Source organism: Anneissia japonica, unplaced genomic scaffold (assembly GCF_011630105.1).
Source record: "Anneissia japonica isolate Jap-2015-1 unplaced genomic scaffold, ASM1163010v1 scaffold284889_len227367_cov140, whole genome shotgun sequence".
Lineage (NCBI taxonomy): Eukaryota > Metazoa > Echinodermata > Crinoidea > Comatulida > Comatulidae > Anneissia > Anneissia japonica.
Window position 1 is genome coordinate 150,330 of NW_022756579.1, and position 20,316 is coordinate 170,645.

The following is a 20,316-nucleotide window of genomic DNA, read 5'->3' on the forward strand; positions in this document are numbered from 1 at the left end:
AAACAATTTGATACTGTGATTCTAACACAAAAAAAAAATTAGAAAGAAAACCAATAACCCAATGCATCTATTTGTATACGCAGGTCTTCCTCTAATTAAATGTCCTGTAATTAAGTTCCATTTTTCTGTGGTCCCAAATTAACAAATGTATTCTATATTTATTATTCTAATTCGAGACCAAAGCTTCTAAAGACCATGAAAATCCTGGTCGAAATAGTGGTCTTTATTTTGTGGTAATTCAATTATATTGTAATATTTAACTGTGTATAATGGTTATGGTATATTCTTCTTGCCACAAACGTCGCTCGAGTCAGAGATGTCGAGCCTCTCAATGGCTTAGTCTTTGATTAAGATATTGAAAACGAGTACAACATTTGGAGACGTTCATTCCGATGCGTGGGGATTTGTGGAAATTATGGCAGATGCCAAATAATGTTTGAAAACGAACAATTAATAGCATCTAATAACAGACATGAATTTCTTGGTTACGTAATCGTATGTTGGGGTGAAGATAAGTAAGTCAAATCTAAATAGCCAACCAAATTATAACAGCGTTCGAAACACGAACTGAAAGTTTAAACAATACGTGTCTGAATGGTACCGTTGCTCCCGACTGTCATTAGATGAAAAAATGTACAAAAAGACGTAATAAGGAATCCACATTTTATAACCTAACAAACGAAGATTATTATTATTAAACAATATGTATTTAAAAACTGTGGCGTATCTAGAGGCGTGCATTTCCTAAAAAAAACGTTTTACCCTACTCCACCCCTTCAGCTATATGACCATAAGCTCCGCCAACTGAAAGTGAAAAAAAAAATACCAAAAATTATGAATATAAACTGCTTTTCCCCGGTAGCGCCCTATCACATTCTCTTGCTTTCCCGCAAAGATATTATTACTACAGGACTAATGCATTTGCTTCCCTACCCAACATCAGTCCCGCTTGTTGACACCCTTACCCATGGGTATCGTATGCCACTGGTTTACTAACGGGCATGTTTTTTTTTTTTTGTTTTTTTGTTATTCGGCAACGAATAATCCTTCTAAAAATATAATAAACATAATTTGTTGTTTTAAATTTCAGATGTCGTGTTTTGTTAAGCCTAATGTGATGTTACCGTAAATATTTTTTTCTGTATGTTAAATTATAAAAATAAATTACATATACCACGAAAGTACTTAAAGATACATTATCGAAATCTTCCGATGGCGTTTTGCGTCAGGAGAGATAAATAATAAACATTGATGTTTGCTCTACTTGACGTGTGGAGCGTTGTGGTCTAGTGGTCAAGACATTAGACAAGTTACCAGGATGTCGTTGGTTCGGTTCCCACGTCAGGAGGGCAAACACCATTTCGTATTATTTCTCTTGACGCAAAACACCATCAGAATTATAGCATTGCAGTGCCCGCTCCTACTTGGGGAATAGATTCATAACTCCACCAAGCACAATGTCGGGGTGGTCTAGTGTTTAAGATATCAGGTTATTATTTTTTTTTTGTCGCAAGTATTTAGGAATGTACTGAGCATGCACTACTTATATCACACGTCAGGTAGGGCAAACATCATTTCGTATTATCGAAGTGGTAATGTTAATAGGCAAAGTGGAACTTATGGATGAAATTATATTAGTGTTAATGCTTAATAAAACTATTTACACACTTGCAGTCTTGAACTCTTAGCGCCCTCATTGTTATAATCCGCTCTAATCTCATCCCTATGCACAAGAACACGCACCTCTGCTTATCTTACCCACACAAAGTAAAGTCCAAATACTGTAAGTATGATTATGACAGAGGTGTTAGGTCAGTTTCTGGTTCTCTTTTGGGGCAGTCTTAAAAAAAAGTGCGCATCTACTCAAATTTTGGCAAGTCTATATCTTTTTAAATGTTCAGATTGTTTTGGCCAGTATACAGTGGCGACGTGACTACCGAGGTTAAACAAGTTTATTGAACTTGGACCCTGGAGCTCCAGGGGATCCGATCTATTTTCTTCCTTCCAGCCAAGTGATTTTTAAACCACAACAATTTGTTTCCTTTACACCCATATTTTTGCAATTTTTCTAGTAGTAATGTACGATTTATTGTGTCAAAACACTTTACATTATCAACAATTACAAAGTACAAAGTACTGAAATTTACACAAGTCACCACCAACCATCGTGGCGCTGACGTGCTGTGCACTCGCATTTTATCAGCGCCCTCTTCCTTAAATTCTGGATACGCTAATGATGAATACCATATTCTTTTGAATACTGCCAGATAAAAGTCCCGAACAATTTAGTGTGGGAATACAATTTATGTTTTTCCATTCTTGATTTGTCTTCTTTAATTGAGTTTAAAATTTCTGGGTTTTTTTTTTCCAGATTGGATGAATATTGTTTGAATATTTGTTTTTCCCTATAAGTTTATTCATTTCATCCCACAAACGTTTTGAATCGTGTTTAAGTTTGTTTTCAACAGATAACAATTAATCTGATTTGGATTTTCAAATTTTACTCGTGCATTTGTTTCTAAGTGAAAAAACGATATTTATTAAAAGGTGTTTGGCTTCCAAGTTTATCGGATAAGTGTTACATTTTCACGGTCATACATCAATCTAATGATGTAAGGAGTGATCCATTTCATCTTATTTAGCTAAAGTAACATAATATACAGCTGTTGACATTGTTTAATGGTTAATCCGATAAATAAAAAGAAAACACCAATTTAATAAATATCGAATGTGCTTTTCTTTGATTCATAAGAAGTAGAAATGCTTGTTATTATGATTAGTCCAGCCAATAGCCGGCTCTTCAAAAATGCCCTTTCAGAACATCTCAAAATTAAAAATTTAAAAAATCGAAAGATTTATTGTCAAAATAGTATTAAAAAATCGGAGACCCCTGCTCCTCTAAACAATCGGTGGTGCACATCTTAGTTGACATGGTCAGTGAATTTTCATGCGTCAAGGGCCCCGACTGTACTCTTGATCCAGGGCTCCTCACAACCTAGTTACACCACGTCAGTATGGCATTATACAATTGTGTGGGTCTATTAAAGATTCTATTGCTGCAGGAGACAACATGGGTCGTAACATTTACCAAAAAAAAAAAAAAAACCAATATACCCTCCACTATTATTATACAAAATAAACTTTATCTGCTATACAACACAATTGGTGTTCAAAACATGTTTATTCGTGTACATAATGAAATTATTATAAATACCAAAAATCCCAAAGATGAAACAGGTACAAACTCTGTTGAACACAGATAGATATTTTTGTGCAAGTCTTTCTAAATTGTTTTTGAAGGTTTATTTTAATGTATTTTTTTTACTTTTGACCTTTTAATATTAAAATTAATTATTATATTTATTAAATATTTGCTTAAACACGACCATTCTAAAAACAGACTGTTAGAACTGAAAATGTATCCCCCCAAAAAAAGGTTATAAATAATAAAAATAAATATATAAATAAAATAAAATAATGTAAATATATAGGCTCATTGCTATGCCAGTCAGTATGAGAAACCTCAACTCTATATATTCCAAGCTCATAACCCATCACCTACACACTTGTTCTAGACATACATGCATTCAATTGACTGTGTATATAAGGTTAATAACAATGTTTAAGAACTTAAGTCCTTTAGGCGTTCTGGAGCCAATTATCAGGCCTGTGTCGGTTCTCCACACCACGAAAAAGCTACTGCTAAAGTAGGCCAAAGCCTATAACAATTACCACCATCAATAATATGACACAAATTGCTCAGTTAGAAAAAAAAAATAAAATAAAATAAATAACTAAATAAATAAAATAAATGCTAAAAAACAAAAAACTTGAAAGATGACACAAAATCGACCGAGAGGGCAAGAGCAATGGCGTATGGAAAGGGGAAGGGCAGATATATGTCTTTCCAAATTTATTACTCGCGCCTCCCTGTCGACAACCATCCCAAGAAATTACGGTTTAGTGGTTAAGAATCATATACAATCACCTTATTTGGCGAATTAGCGCCGCTCATCTGATCACGCCACTGGGAAAGATAGAAAATAATAACCACTTAAAGTCTTTCCACAGCAAACGAAATTATTGTCAATGAAACTGTAGTAGCCACTGTCGACCTTTGATCTCTTAAGTGGAGCATTCGGGAGGAAAATAACCAAAGTAGGCCTACCAAGATTATTGAACTTAGGTCTACAGGTTATATTATATTATATTATATTATATTATATTATATCATATTATATTATATTATATTATATTATATTATATTATATTATATATTACATTATATTATATTATATTTACTGTAGTGTCAAATTACACATTAAATTAATAAAGGATGGGATTTATTATTGGTGTGATATTTTTCAGAAATGACGATTAATTTAATTTAGGAATTAAAGTGTTCTTTCTACAAGTGCCTTTAATTATGGTGTTCTGTTATTTGTATTTACACTTATTCCAAAGTCTACATTTTGCATGAATTTTTAAACAATAGTTTTAACCCTTAAAGTTTAATAATACTTTCATACCAAATGCAGTTAACCACGAACATTTTTAACAATCTAGATTTAATGGACCATTCGTATAATTAACAACACAATTCAGGTGTGGAAGGCGTCTCTCCGAATACACTACTAACCATTACCATTACATATTTTAGTTGACTATTGGAAGAAATCGCAACGTTAACAAAATCGCAACGTTAACATACTAGAGGGTAAGTGAGGGAAGCGAGCGCACACTTATTATATGTAGTATTGTGAATTCATACTGAGTGTATAACATTACCAGGTTCTTAACAGATGTATATGCAGCTTTGAATTCTTGTGATGCTGAATCCTGTAACGATTCTGAGAACTGAGCTTCACCATCACCAAATAGAGAACGAAGGTGGGTGAGTCGGATAGATGTTTTGAAACATTGTCCCACTAGAAGAGAATTTTGAGAGTGAAAGTAATGAATAATATTTATTTCAAGATCACATTTTGGTATTTCAAATTCCAAACATATACAATATAAAAATATGAATAAATTGAGATTTCGTATGGAAAAAGATAAAAGGAAACATAAATACTCCCTAGAAAATTGTGTCAACCAAAAATATTGAGACTTGTTTTTTGCACAGTTCAATATACTTCACTCTTTTTCAAAATGAATGCTTGTTAACTGTCAACTGTCTGACCTCCAAATAATATAATAATTTTAAATTCCACACCCACACAAGTCATGTCCAAAACATCAATAGCTGGAACTTTTTAATATACTCATATTCTACACATAGGAAGTTTTCAATTATGCTATAATTAAAGTTTGAAATATTTCAAGCATAATTATATTTTTGTTGACCAAAAATTTTGGTATAATTAACTTGAATATTTTCCATGGATGTCCATTGACAGTTAAATACTAATATCATGCGCAAATGTGGGAGGAAAGTTTACTAATAAATAGTAAATAATTATCTATCTTCCAATAGATTGACATTGGCCATGGTATACTTATAGAAAAGGATCATTGATAGGGAAGAAAAACAACGCACATGTGGAACATCGGTAGAGAAATAGCATTTGAATCCCATCTGAATTACTGCCATAACAGGTAGGTAATTTGTTAAATAAGTTTGTGTTTTACCATTTAAATGAAGATACTTCATGCTTATGTACTGTAATAAGGGATTTATATTTCAAAAGATAAATGGTACATCAACATGTAAAGCTTTTTTATTTGGACAATGATTTTTTGTTCTTTAAATTTTAATCCGAAAGTTTGCATTGTAACTTTGTAACCAATTAATAACCATCTAAAGGGAGCCCGTCTTTATTACTGACTTAACCTACACAGTAGCTACATCTTACTGTATATGTTCTGCATAGCACTTGAAGGAAGAAACTTTAATATTAGACAGTAAATGAAGAAAATATTTTGCAACTAGTGGAATACTTATATTAAAATTATATTTAGATTTTGTACAAGACAACAAATATGAAATAATACTTTTATTGGACCACTACTTTTAAGGTATCTGCATTTTATTCTTTAGAGATTAACATAACTAATTTTAGACATTGCACCAAAATTATTAAAATTCATCCTGCTCTTAGTGGTTGCCTGTTTATGAGTTTTCGATTTAGAAGCCTATAAGAGTATTCAAATTTTTTGCATTTTTTTTACCCCCAGATTTCACTGATAAACAGTATCCTGTGGCATCAACCACTCTTTTGAGGCAGTCTCTGTCAAACAGAATAAAGAAAATGAACAAGCCTAAAAATTGGGAATACCATGTATGCATTTTTTTTTTTTTTATTTTGTTATTTAACTTTAATTCCAAACTTCGTTCTAGATTTGTGGTAGTATTTTATTATATTTTATGTTTCAGTGTGTAGGCCGTCTTAAAGTTAGGCTCAGAAAAGTTGGTTTTTTTTATGTTGTAGAATTGAACTAATTTTTTTAAAACCCACAAGAATATTTGATGAAAAACTTTGAAGCGGTTATTAAGATTCAGATTTTTTAATATTTAAAAACTGGAGGAAAAGAGACATAACCACCCGTTTTCCCTTCTTACTTTTCCCCAGTTTTTAAATATTCAAAAATATGTATCTCTCTAATTAACTGCTTACAAGTTTTTTTTCAAATATACTTTGAGGCTTAGAATGATTAGTTCTACAACATATCAACAAATGTATGTCCTCCAGAGCTTGGCTTTATTAAATAGAAATGCTACTTCCACATCAATAATTATATCTACCCTTGTCATATTTTCTTAAAACATAACATTCGTTTAAATATTTTTGTCTTGCCATATTATTGTATATACATAAAATCAATATTTTCTTATTTATGTGGTCAGAGTAGCAATTATTTCAGTACTGTATTTTGTAGCTCTCTGTTTAGTACCTGAGTATATTTTTTCTTTAAAGTTTAAACTTAGGGGCCAATAAAAATTATAAACATAGTGTATTAAAAGTGTACTCTTTTTTGCCACCTCAACCCCTTTAAAAAGTGTACATTCATGGAAAATGTTGATTTTGCAATACTGTTCTCTATGGCCTTTTTTTCAATGGGTACATAGATACATAATTAGGTTTAAATATATCCATATTGGCATTTTATTAAATTTCGAAAACCGATTTAAATCAATATTTTAAGCTTTTGTAAATTCCTTTCATTTAATTTTGTATTTAGTACCAGGCCCTTTCCCCCTTTAGCATACTGTTTATACATTTGTTGATAATTATGAAAGAGCCATAGAGTGCAGGGTTATCCACCTTATGTTTTGAAATTTATTTTTTGAGTCTTTCACATCTATTAAATTTGTGTAAAGTTAAATCTAATACTGTACTGTAATAGTATATAAAAATATATAAAACTTTTTCTTTCATCTACCATTATCAATATTGCTTACATTACCTTAATGTTATTTAATATATTTATAATATTTTATATAGGCCTGCAATTTACTGTATATACAGCTATTATATACTGTAAAATTATTTTTATAAATCTTTATATGTTTGCACAATACCACTAGTGCTACATCGTGTTACTTCATAATGCTAGTAAAATTCAATGCAGTTTATTCTTTTAAGATATTGAATCCAGTTTTTTTTTTTTTTCTACTTTTAGATGATGCAATGCAAACATTATTTTAGTTTGGTTGTTTGACCTGTTTTCTAGATAAGTGCTGTGAATTTCTATGAAAATTAATTTTATCAGCGTTATTTTCTATAGAAATGCTGTTTTTTTCCTATAGAAAATATAATATTCATTTATCAGCATTATTTCTATAGAAATTCTGTACATTTCTATAGAGAATAATACATTTTTCCATAAAAAATATATTATATCTACAATATTTTCTATAGAAATGCTGTTATTTTCCATAGAGATTTATATAGTTTTCTATAGAAAAAAATTATATCTACAATAATTTCTATAGAAATGCTGTTCTTTTCTATAGAAAATAATAGTTTTCTATAGAAAATAATATTATTACAGCGTTACTTTCTATAGAAATGCTGTTCTTTTCTATAGAAGTATTGTGAATTTCTATAAAAATAATAGTTTTCTATACAAAAGAAATTATAGCAGCGTTACATTCTATAGATTTGCTGTTATTTTCCATAGATTTACATAGTTTTCTATAGAAAAAAATTATATATTTGCAATAATTTCTATAGAAATGCTGTTCTTTTCTATAGAAGTATTGTCAATATAAATAAATAATAGTTTTCTATAGAAAAGAAATTATAACAGCGTTACTCTCTATAGAAACACTTGTTATTTTCTATAGAAATGCTGTTAATTTATATAGATTATTATAGAGAATTAAGCCACTTTTCTTTAGAAATTGTATAGAAATCCTTTAGAAATTGTATAGAAATTCTTTAGAGATTGTATAGAATGTTTTTATATGTGGCAAAGACAAGCAAAAATCGATTTTGAGTTATTAATACAGTGTTAGAACGTAAAATAATAGCTATAAAATGAAAAAATATCATTCAAATCGGACATTTCCTTATGAGGTTACAAGCGTTTAACCACACAGCTGTTTAAAGAACAATACATCAGAAATTAGCCGTCAAAGTTTATGCTTTCAGGCATTTATCATGCAGAAACTGTCTTCAAATCCTTAAAAAGTATTGTTTTAACATGGAAAATTGAGAAAATAACAGCATAGAATGATGTGTAGATATATAAAGGTTAGTTTGGTGCAATAAAATAGATTGTTTAAAATTTGACATTCCAGCATGTTTTGGCCATTTTCTCTTAAACACGATTTGCGACGAGTGACTGGTTTGGCTTGTCTTTGCTACATATACTTTCTATGGAATTTGTTCGAAATATTCTATAGAACTTATATAAAATTTTCTATAGATACTCTATAGAATACTATATAGACAATCTATAGAATTTTATTTATAGAATTCTATAGAAAATTTGTGTATGGGATAGTATATATTCAGAAGAATAAAACGTGTATTCGAATAAAAAAAACAAACAAAAGGAAACATAATACTCCCGAGACTAGGGGCAAATATATTCAGAAGAATTACACGTATAAGGGAGTGGCAGAGCCCAAACAATGACAAAAAGTAAACAGTCAAGAAGACACAAATCACGAGAACACAGACACAAACGTTACCAGTTAATTTCACTTTTAGCATCTGATAAATTATTCCTGCTAACATACCCAATCAGAGCCTAAATGCTGTAAATTTAAATCTTAAGTAACGGGGGACTCGTCCAAGTGGGTTCATGTTTGTGGAGGAAAATGCTGAAAGAAGGGATTATTGCAAGTTTGGAGATTGTTGTGCCGATAATAATAAAAAAAAAAACCAAATAAACAAATAAGAGCCAGATGCTCCGGATTGCAGGATTTTATTGTTGATGGTGGCTAATATATGGTGTGTGCATGGAAGCTTCTTCAGGAGGGCATACGTAATCTGATCCGGGAAAGGTACAGACTTGTTGCTTTTCCTTTTTTTTTAATAAACAAAATCCTTTTCAAGATATTTTTTAACATCTTTGGATTTGATTGGGTACATATTAAAAGAGTTGATCGGGTTGTTTCCTCAGATCAGGCATCCAATTGAAGTTATTTGTTTCGATATGAGTTTATTTTGAATATATTCGCTTATAGTATTCATCAGCTCTTTTGAGAAGGTATAGCATTTGGCTGCAAAATAAAGGGTGGCGTTGAGCTGATCTTGTCTGAACTTTTAGCCTTGTATTATACTAAAAATGTGCTATTTTCTGTTTTTTATTTTATTTTATTTTTTTTTATGTGAGAATCGTTTTTTTAACCTTCATATAGTCGTAGGCTGTAAGAGCTTGGAAGAATTGTTTCTTATCTTCAGATGTACTATCATTCCAGAAAGCCCTACGACTCAGTGTATTTATTTAAAATCGTAACTTGGTGGAGCGTCTTGGTATCTCGGTGGATAAACTTTCTAGTATCCTCTCCAGATTCTCTCGCTTATATTCCTCCAATATTGTGGAGTCCAGCTTTCTGAGGCATAATGGTGACACTGGCGAGAGTGCGGTGCGTCTGTGTCAGCTCGTGTGTTATTGCGAGACTCCAATAAGCATAGGCTTGATGAGAGCTGAGATACGACGAATTGAACAAAGAGGGCGGTGTTGTACGCCTCTTGTAGCACTCGGAAAGATGATACCGAACCGTACAGGGGTAAGCAAGCAGGCACAGTGAACTAGGTGGGCCTAGACATTTCAGATACAAAAGCAGGCAAGCACAGAAGTAAAAATGTCATAAAAATTAATAGTGTCTTAAGAACAACAAAAACAAGAGGGAAACAAGAGGCAATTAGCACTTGAGGGCATAGGTAAATGAGGAAATACTAATGATAAAAATAATAAAAATAAAAATAATAATAATAATAATAATAATAATAATAAAAATAATAATAATAATACTAATAATAATAATAATAATACATAATACATTATAATAACAATAACAACAACATCACCCTATCTTCGAAATAAAATAAATTGTTTTAAGAAATGCCGTGTATAAAACGTTATGACAAAAAATTACACATGAAATGTAGCTCACCTTGATCGCAGGTGGGGCCACTATAAGGGCAGAGACACGCACAAATCCCGACGTAACATTTTGCACCATTACTGCAATCCGCATTCACCATACAATCATCTGAAAAAATACAAAACTTGTTAAGCCAACCTGCTGTGTAGTCACGTTTAGATTGAATCCACTTTATTACTACTGCGTCAATAGCCCTAGAAGGCACACATTAAATGGCCTACAAGCTCTATGGAGTTGTTTGATGCTTCGTTAGCTTCTAAAGATTCACATGTAGTTTTGATAGTATTGAAATCTCCTCACTTAATATTGGTACATGGTAGTCGTTTAGTTGAAGACAACGAATATGGAAATATATATAAGATGAACAAAAACACATAGTCCTAGTTTAGTAGAACATATCCAATAACTTAATTCAATTAGTTTAGTTATTGTTTAGAACTCTCTTACCTTCCATCGGCTGTACGTCCTTAATTCTTGTCGTTGTTGGGTCTGATGTTGTAACATCCTCACGGCCCGTTGATCCGTGGATCGATGTTATAATGTCCTCGAGACGTTGTTCATAACCTTCAGTTGTATAAACAAATGGTGTGGTAGCAACAAAGTTTGGGTCATATGGTACGTATACTGAAAACACTTTCTCGATACTACATGGCTGTGCTGCGTTATCCGAAGCAATAACCTTGATTGCATGCTCTCCTGACTGAAGATAACTAGAGACAGTTATTTCTCCACTATCCGGATCTATTTCAAATATTGATTTTGAATTGTCGCCCTCAACCATAATTGAAAACGTAACATATCCGTTTTCACCACTGTCTGAATCTTTTGCTGAAATATTTGTAATAACTGTCCCATTAGTGGTGTTTAGTGGAATAAGTATGTCTGGAAATTCTCCTACGAATTCGGGACAGTTGTCATTAATATTAAGTAATGTGATGTTAATAATAAAATAATCATTCATAGGTGGAGATCCATTGTCCTCAGCAACTACTGACAGAGTGATATCTGAATTTTGGCTTTCATAATCAAATTCTGCAGCAGTAAATAAATCTCCATTTTCCTGATTTAAGGAGAAAAAGCAAAATCCTTCAGAAGGAAGAATACGGTACCATACATCACCGTTTTTTCCCGTGTCGTTGTCACTTGCATGTACTGTTAATAGATACGTTCCAATAGTGGTATTTTCAGCTAAAGTGATATTCAACTCTTCATAATCAAACTTCGGTTGATTTTGGTTCTCTTGTGTGATATTCTGGCAAGTCTCTCCTTCAAAACCTACGTAACATTCGCATGTTTCTAGAGCAACACAATCTCCACGTCCATTGCAATTGCCAGTACAAAAGGCACGGTCACATTTTTCACCAAACCAGGAAGAATAGCATTCGCACACTCCAAATGAATTACATCGTCCATTACCTTTAATAGAAAGTTAAAAAATAGTAATGTAGAAATTTATAATAGCCTACATTGACTGTACTTATGAATAAATATGGCGCCTCATGGTAGCTTATTTGGAACATGGCAATCCTTATGATCAATTAATAGAAGTCAACTTACCGGAACAAAATCTGAGACTTTCACATGAAGGAGATAAACAATCAACGCCAGTATAGCCAACATCACACACGCAGAGGTCAGGTTCAATGCAATTTCCATGTCCAGAACAATGATTGACAGATTCACAAGAAAAAACTGTGCAATTTTCTCCCGAATAACCTGTAAAACACCTGCACAAACAAATACAATGGTTCTCTTTACTGTAATTAGAATTCTGGAAACGTGAAAGTTTCCAGCGATCAAAGGAACAGAACAGACTACCAATGAATGACAGTAAAGATTTAAAGTTATCAGTATACCTGAGTGGGTGTTTTATAACAGAGGAATTACTTTCAAATATTTTGGATTCTGATAGTGTTGGTGATAGTGATTACGGTCATAATAATAATGATAATGAAAGCATGCACAAATATTATTTTTTAGGAGATTTATCGCCTGCAATTTGCACTTCGGTACAAAACGCACTGTCTATGATTCGTACTGAAAACTTCCGGGCACACAATGCGATGCGATTTTTTAATGACGATCCGCTCTGACAGCAACCAACAATAAACGGACGGCGTCCGTTACTAAGCGTACATAAAGAGTGGAAAGGGATTCTTTGACTGACGGCTATACAATGCAGTGTCTGTCAGGCTTAAGTAAGAAAATGTGGTAGGCCTACTACCCAGAACTTACTCGCAAGAAAATGTTCCATTATTTATGGATGCATCTTCAATACAAACACCATTACCATTGCAGTTGTCCAGAATAATGCATTCAACAGATTCACTGCAGTTAGCTCCTTGATATCCGACGTAACAACTGCATTCGTTTGGCCCTGTACATTCACCCTGATCATTACATCGGTTTCTTTCAGAGCAGTCAGGCAATGCACAGGATTCACCAGTCCAACCGACGTTACACATACAAATGTCAAAACTTATGCAAGTGCCATGTCCTAAATCATTATTATACAAAACGTTATAGGCTAATGTCACTGAAGAAATTCATCAGAATTTCATCGTTTAATAAAATGATAATTATTTCTTTGTTTGAATATTTATAATGAAAATAAAAACATATTTTGTTACAGATGAATAATCAGTAAAGTAAAAATATAACAATATCTGCAAACAAAATAATACAACATACCAGAACAGCCATCAACGCTGTGGCAGGACAATGTGTCGCAGGTGGCAGATTTCCATTGGTCATAGCAGTCACAAACATCGATGTCAACACAGATACCGTTACCTGAGCAATTGGCGACTCTATGACAAGTTGGAATGACGCTGCAATCTTCGCCTAGAAAGTTAAATGTTATTATTATTAAATAATAATAATAACAATAATAATAATAATAATAATAATAATAATAATAATAATAATAACATTATTATTATTATTATTGATATTGTTATTGTTATTTCTATGGTTATTGTTATTATTATTAATATTATTTAGCTTGGTCTCGCACATTTTCATTGATTTCAAATTAAATATTTTCACTCATATCTTGATGACTGCAAGCTTCCTCAAACTTTCTAGAACCGTTCTGACGCTTACTTATCTTGCCAATGGCCTGTATAAATACGTCTCAGTCTTCTTAAAATTTTCTTGAACTACACCATTACCAAAATAAATGACCATTGTTTATTTTCTAATATTTTCTATTTCTTGAATTACTCGATGAAAACACCAATGACAACCCACGACAATCCTAAGATTTAATTCTAGTGGGTCCTTCTGGTGTTGGATCCCCAATTCTTTTATGAAGAGTACTGCGTCCTTTGCATACGAGACAGACGGCTTAAACGTTTCATTAAAGTTACGGCACGTTTTTTACGCTTGCATTTGAGTCATCCAACTCATACACAAGAAAAGCAGAGAATGAAATTGAACCAGATGCCAAAGGTTAGAAATTACAAATATCCATGGATCCATGGTATACCTTTATGACGGATCCAGTTGCCGTTAAATGTCAACGATTAATCCGGGCACACAGAATGGCTACACCATTTTCTCCAACTGACCTAGTAAGTTGCTATAATAACCATCAAGTTACAGCTCACTCATTTTTCTATATGACCAAGACCAAAATGTATTTTCATTAACTCACCTGTAAATCCTTTGTTGCATAAACAGACATCTGTTTGAATACACGTGCCATGCTCTTCATCTGTACAATTATTAATGCCAAAACAAGTGGCTGAAGAAATAAAAGGGTTAATGCTACTTCCCTTCTTATGCTTTTAATAATCTATTTGAACGAGATGATAACAATGACGTATTATTTCTTGGAAATATCATAAGATGATACTCTTAAAATGTATTGTTATTAAACTTCAGATCATGTGTCTAGAGTTAGCACTAAAACTATTAGGTTGTCTTGACGCTTTAGCAAAACTGATTATAAAAATTGTCATTAGAAACATAATTAAAGCACTACTTTTTCGTACCAAAATCTTCACATGTATCTCCTTCCCAACCTACATTACATCGACAGAAACCGGACACACACTCGCCATTTAAGCATTTCGAAATACATAAACCTAGATGAAAGATAATAAAGTTCATCAAAAGATTATTCCAACGTATAACGGTTTCATTCCACTTGGGAAAAATTGTAAAAAATAAAAAAAATAAATCAAGTTTGTATGATTTGAGGGATTTTTCAATATTGAATTAAGTTACCATTTCTACAGTCTTCACCAGACCACCCAGGCAAACATTCACACGTGTTGTTGACACAAGTTCCTCGGCCAGAACACTGGTAAGGACAGCCTGAAAATGAAAGATTGAAAAATTAATGAAGTCAATCAAAGTAATGAGAATAATGACAACCACAATGTTTCTAATCATGATAGTGATGGCAATGACGATAACCATAACGATTACAATAATAATGAAAAATAATAAAATTGCAATAACAATACCGAAATAAAAAAATATTAAAAGTCTTACATTTGATAATAATTATTATGATTATACAACGCTAGTACTACTATTAAAATATTTATAATAACAATAATAAAAAAAAATAATAATAATATTCATAATAATCATAATATTAGTAACTATTATCATATCATTAGGCATATCATTGTGATTGTTTTTCTTAATACTATTGTCATTAATATAAATATCATAAAAATTAATAATAGTTTTACTATAATCGTAATAATTTAAATAATAAAAATAATAATTATTATTATATTCTTCATTAATGTTTTCATTATCGCAGTTTCCCTCCGCAAAAATTAACTCTAAACTGTAATGTTTTGGTGATAGACGCAGCTTACCAGTTTGCAGCGTTTGCTGCGAGACAAATGACGTATCATTCGTTACTGCAATATCGTAAACACAGGAGGCAATCAATACTTTGTTTTCCTTTGTATCTGGTATTGCTTTGAGACAAACATCTTTTGCTATCTGAATTGTATTAAATCAAATATAAAAATAATCAAATAAACGTTTTCAAAACAGACAGTAAAAAATGGACAAGGAAAAAATTATCTTTCATTTATACGCATTTTGAAAAAAAAATTGTAACAAAAAAAAATACAATGTGCACGCTATTCTATTCAAAATTAATGTCTATAATCCTGGTTCTTTATTAAGTTGAAGGGCCAAATTGTGTTTGGAGTTGAGTTTACGGGAAAAAGATAATCTCAGCAGAGTTGGAAGCCATCGTTTCACATCTGGGAGAAAATTTTTCCGCAAAGTATGCGGAAACTGAGAAATTTGTGTGGGGAAGCGTCATCAGTCTAACAGTCGTTAGTAAACTTTTGTCGGTCGCTTTGTTAATGTTATTGACCACAATAGAAAGGCCCACGCTTAGAATCGAGACATTGACGTTTTACGCATGTACACAGTGCACATGCAGAACATGCGAAATGTATTTTTTTTAACACTGTCTTTTGGTACAACAATTTTGTATTATCCTTGTAAATTTGGATATTATCCTTGTAACTTTGGTAATTAACAATGTAATTGATTACAATACAAATAAAGAAAAAGTCACAGTAAAAAGAAAAAAAAAAGAAAGAAACATAGAAGGACGGAACCTGGCGACACACTATTTGGTGCAATTCTAAGTATTAGTTAAATACTAATTAGCCTAACAATGATCAGAACAAAACAGACAGAACTTGGCGGCACAGGGCTGTTTATTACCTTTATGTTATTACTTAAGTAATGTTTTACGATCAAACCCAATAGACGTGATTGTAAAATAACTTAAATTTAGTTGTGTTTACATCTGAAATATAACAATGACTTCTTCTATAATGGGTCTCAAATCATGTATCAGGACTCATTAAAATTCTAACACGTATATGACATACAGTCTATATTTCTGTTTACAATGTTTATTTTAGATCTGTCTGGAGTAGACCCTACGTCTACATCATTAAGCGTTTTTTGTTCTTGTTTGTAGCACACAGTAAGGAATAGGAAGACTAAAGGAAAATAATATTTGGTGCTATTTATTACATTGATGGCCTATGTCATCCTCCTCATCTTTAAACCACACCCGTGCACATTACCCATTGTTGTCTTTGTTTTATTTTGAAACGTATTCATCGAATGTTCAATATCTTTTAAATAATTGTTTTGCCTCGACGACCAAATTAAATTGGGTGCGGGCCACACCGGCTGCGGCAGAAGGTAAGAAAATTGTCTATATATTAGTGAGTTTCCTAAATAAAGTTTAGGTATTACGAAATTTAGTAGAGAACTACACGTATACCTAATGCATGTACTCTACCTTCACGATGTCTTGTTGAACCTCATCTGTACTGTAGATAGGTTTGTATTTCTTGGTATACGAATCATCCAGCTCATCATTCATATGGAAATTAGAAGAATTCCACGACCAAGAATCATATAAACCACCATTAGCATTTGACCTCTCAATTTTCCCTACAAATGACGGGTTATAAATATAAAAAAATCGACAATTGAAGGTGTTATCAACATTTGAGGCAAATACCAATGTTATTAACAAAAAAAATATAACGTTAATCTTACATGTTTCAACGAAATCCGTTACATTATCATGATGATACAGGACGCCATCTAATCCCACAAAATCATTGTCCGGATCATCATTCATGAAGCCGCATAGACCATCCGTTTCATCGACAAAGCTGATAGTCGGTGCGAGTATTGTGTTAAAGTACAGTCTTCCAATCTTCTTACTAAATTGCACCTCGATTCCAACAGACACACCTTTTGACATTTGTGAAATCAAGTTTATAAATAATTGTAAATGTTGAACATTGTTATAAAAATTGTCAAAATTATTTTTGTTTAAACTTGATGCTGTGCACTTTTCTGTATGTATGCTTTTACCATCTTCCACATTATCATTCTTACATACTAAATTTTATAAAATGTAAAGCCCTTTATTTTCGAAGCCTTATGTTTTCGCGATTTTACAGTTTGAAATATTTTGCAGCTTTTATTGTCGCGATAATACAATTTTAGTCATTTTTAACATGATGCAAAAGCCTACCATTGTGTTTTCAGCCTTTATTATAGCTAGAGTATCCGATTTTGGGTGGGATTCTCTTGATTTTATGCTAGTTACATAGGAAAGCGTACTGCAGTTACTCCATGGCTTCAGCAGCCTGCATTTGAGCGGCTTCTGTAAATTACTTTTGAATTGCATGCGTAATAGTAAAGTGACACATCAGGAAGTGAATTCCTTCTACCAGGAAAGTTCACATGTGACACATAAGCCTATCATTTTGTTATACAAAAGAAATAACATCGAATTGTTTCGAAAAATTTTGTAATACTTAATTATAAATGGATTGGAAATATGGGTATTTTAGAGAAATAAAATGCTGTAATTTTTATTCCATTTATGGTAGGCATAGCCTTAGCTAGGAAAATAGACCACACACGGCTCTACTTTGTCTGGCTCTGTGAAGTGTGATGTAGGGCCTATAATGGCCTAGACAAGTAACCTTAATATTTTCAGAATAAGAATGTAATATTAGTATATAATTTTAATTTAAACAAAGAATCAACATTTCCACAAAACCGTTATTGATGAAACATCAGTTTTATATTTAGCTAAAGCTTTGCTTTTGAAGTCAAAAGTGCAATTCAGAATTTCGCGATTTTCATGCGCCCTTTTTTTTCGGAATTCCCGTGCTCATTTTCTATATTAATTTTGTTAAACTTCAATTTGTATTTTATCTTTCGCAATTTGCAGATTGACATTAAAGTATTTGTATTTTGCCCTTAACTTACGTGATTGTCGTTTTATCGCAAAATCACAGGAAATAAGGGCAAGCGAAAATATAAGGCTTTTCATGTTGAAACATTACAATCATTTGTAGTCTTATGAGCACACTTAGTGCAGTCACGCAAGAAATGTATGTCGAAATGTTTACTTTAACGCACAGTATGTTAAATCAATATGTAAATAAACAAAAAGTTCATTTGCATAAGTATATGGATGGTAAATGTCTCTATGTGTCTGATATGTGCCTGATATTTGTACTAGGTTTGTTTTTTGTATCAAACTACTCATTTCTCAGGTTTCGAACGTTCTGAACATTTTCGGGACATAGATTATTATGTTATTGTATACCTGATTTGTACTCAAATGACAGCATCATAGTCGGATTAGTTGAAGAATCTCCATTTCTCAGTGGTATTTGGACATCCAGGAGTACTGAAGAATTTTCCAATTGAAGTTTCATCTCGCTACTTATATCCAATATTTCTCCATCAAGCCTAATATTAAACATAAACAAATATGCCACAACATAAATAATTTAACCCAATGGATTAAGATATCTTTTGTGCCGTCGGGGAAGAATAACTGTCAAGAAATAAAAATATAAATTGAGTGATGAAATGAGTAACAAGAAGTTAGAAGACTAACATAAAATTGAAAATAAATGTCATGGTTCGAATACCTCGCTGTGCAAGTCTCTTGTATAATTGGAAAATTAACGACCCAAAAGTATAACCCTATTCCTAAATTAGGAGCATAACTTAAGTGGATACGTATTAGGATCTAATACCAAGCGCTTATTCTATCCACTTATCCGCATGTTCTCAATAGGGTTCCATAAGTGTTTAATCCAGTGAACGGGGATAATAATCAAAGCGCATAGAGTCGGTTTATTGCAATTATGTACTATATAAATGTCGCATTATTATAAGCCGATCGCTGATATACTAATCAATAGGTTTTTTGTAAATCATTACACTGTCTTCTACAGTTTTTTATTTTTTTTATTTTTTTTACGGGTTGCATTGTGCGCAGTGTCGTCGCTGACGCAATCTTGAAGGCTCCCTGTTCCGACCGACCCATCAGCACTACCAAAATTGGCATTATTGGGTAGCAATTGTATGGAAACCAAGCTGAAATAGAATCACGCACCTTGCGTAAAAACAATAAAATGATAAGGTTTTTTTTTTTGGTTTTTTTTTACCGCAGTATTGGCAATGTTTCATAGTCTGCCTCCTTTGGTGTAGTAACCGTTATGACGTGTTTCCCAAGTTTCATTGCAATGCCACCAGTCAAAGATGATTTATGACTTTCATAGAATCTTGCTTGTATCCCAAAATCATTCTCGATGCTGCGACAGCTCCAAAACTCACCGCTTCCATAGTAGTCGTAGTCAACACCTGAATGTTTAAAATAAAGTTGTGATTGTATTTCACTGAAAATAGGACAACTGTATTGAGTGAAATGAAACGCCTTGTCCAGATTTGTTCTTTCACGTGACAAAGTTTGCAGCACCAATACAAGTTCATAGATAAATTCATGGATAAATTTAGTATTTGGACTCAAATTTAATAATAACCGTGTCGCTGTTTTTTTTTAGTTTAAAAAACAAAATATTACCGTCTAAGGTGAGAAAATGTGGGTCACCAAAGACTCTAGCTGGTTGCCTTATCTCACAACATGTGCCTCCCCAACTTCTATTACACAGACATCTTGATCTACAGGTACCCGGAACTGAGGAACAGATACCATTTCCAGAACAACCTAACCAATAAAATATAAATATAAAAATATTGTAAATATGTTAACACTTTAAACATTGTAAAATTGAATATTATATAATATAATGTATCCCAACAACATTATCATCTTTACAATTATCATCGAAAATTATCAAGCAACATAGTTTTGAGATCAGATATCACTGCTGCGTAATAATTAATTGGAAATCAGATAC

The 20,316-nt window shown here is 32.2% G+C and overlaps 1 protein-coding gene and 1 long non-coding RNA gene across 2 annotated transcripts; one reads left to right on the forward strand and one right to left on the reverse strand.

Annotated features, from left to right (window-relative positions):
- Positions 1-4,754: 4,754 nt before the first annotated feature.
- LOC117124227 lies at positions 4,755-6,826 on the forward strand. Its single transcript, XR_004447952.1, has 3 exons — positions 4,755-4,890; positions 5,477-5,598; positions 6,178-6,826. It is a non-coding gene; the product is annotated as an uncharacterized LOC117124227 (long non-coding RNA).
- A 2,932-nt stretch (positions 6,827-9,758) lies between these two features.
- On the reverse strand, positions 9,759-20,151 carry LOC117124225 (teneurin-3-like). Its single transcript, XM_033270374.1, has 15 exons — positions 19,980-20,151; positions 19,564-19,759; positions 18,711-18,856; positions 17,135-17,335; positions 16,872-17,026; positions 15,406-15,535; positions 14,798-14,887; positions 14,563-14,655; positions 14,223-14,312; positions 13,256-13,408; positions 12,800-13,061; positions 12,122-12,291; positions 11,012-11,980; positions 10,574-10,672; positions 9,759-10,218 (listed from the first exon to the last, which is right to left on the reverse strand). Exons 2-15 carry the CDS (start codon positions 19,635-19,637, stop codon positions 9,977-9,979), a joined length of 2,874 nt encoding a protein of 957 aa, XP_033126265.1. The 5' UTR covers positions 19,638-19,759; positions 19,980-20,151; the 3' UTR covers positions 9,759-9,976.
- Between the last annotated feature and the right edge of the window lie 165 nt (positions 20,152-20,316).

Coding starts and splice junctions, on each gene's coding strand:
- LOC117124225 (XM_033270374.1), bottom strand. CDS start 19,637: ATGAAACTTGGGAAACACGTCATAACGGTTACTACACCAAAGGAGGCA. Junction 11,981..12,121: donor AAGTCTCAGATTTTGTTCCG/GTAAGTTGACTT, acceptor TTTCTATTAAAG/GTAATGGACGATGTAATTCA. Junction 10,219..10,573: donor TGGCCCCACCTGCGATCAAG/GTGAGCTACATT, acceptor TGAAATGTCTAG/GCCCACCTAGTTCACTGTGC.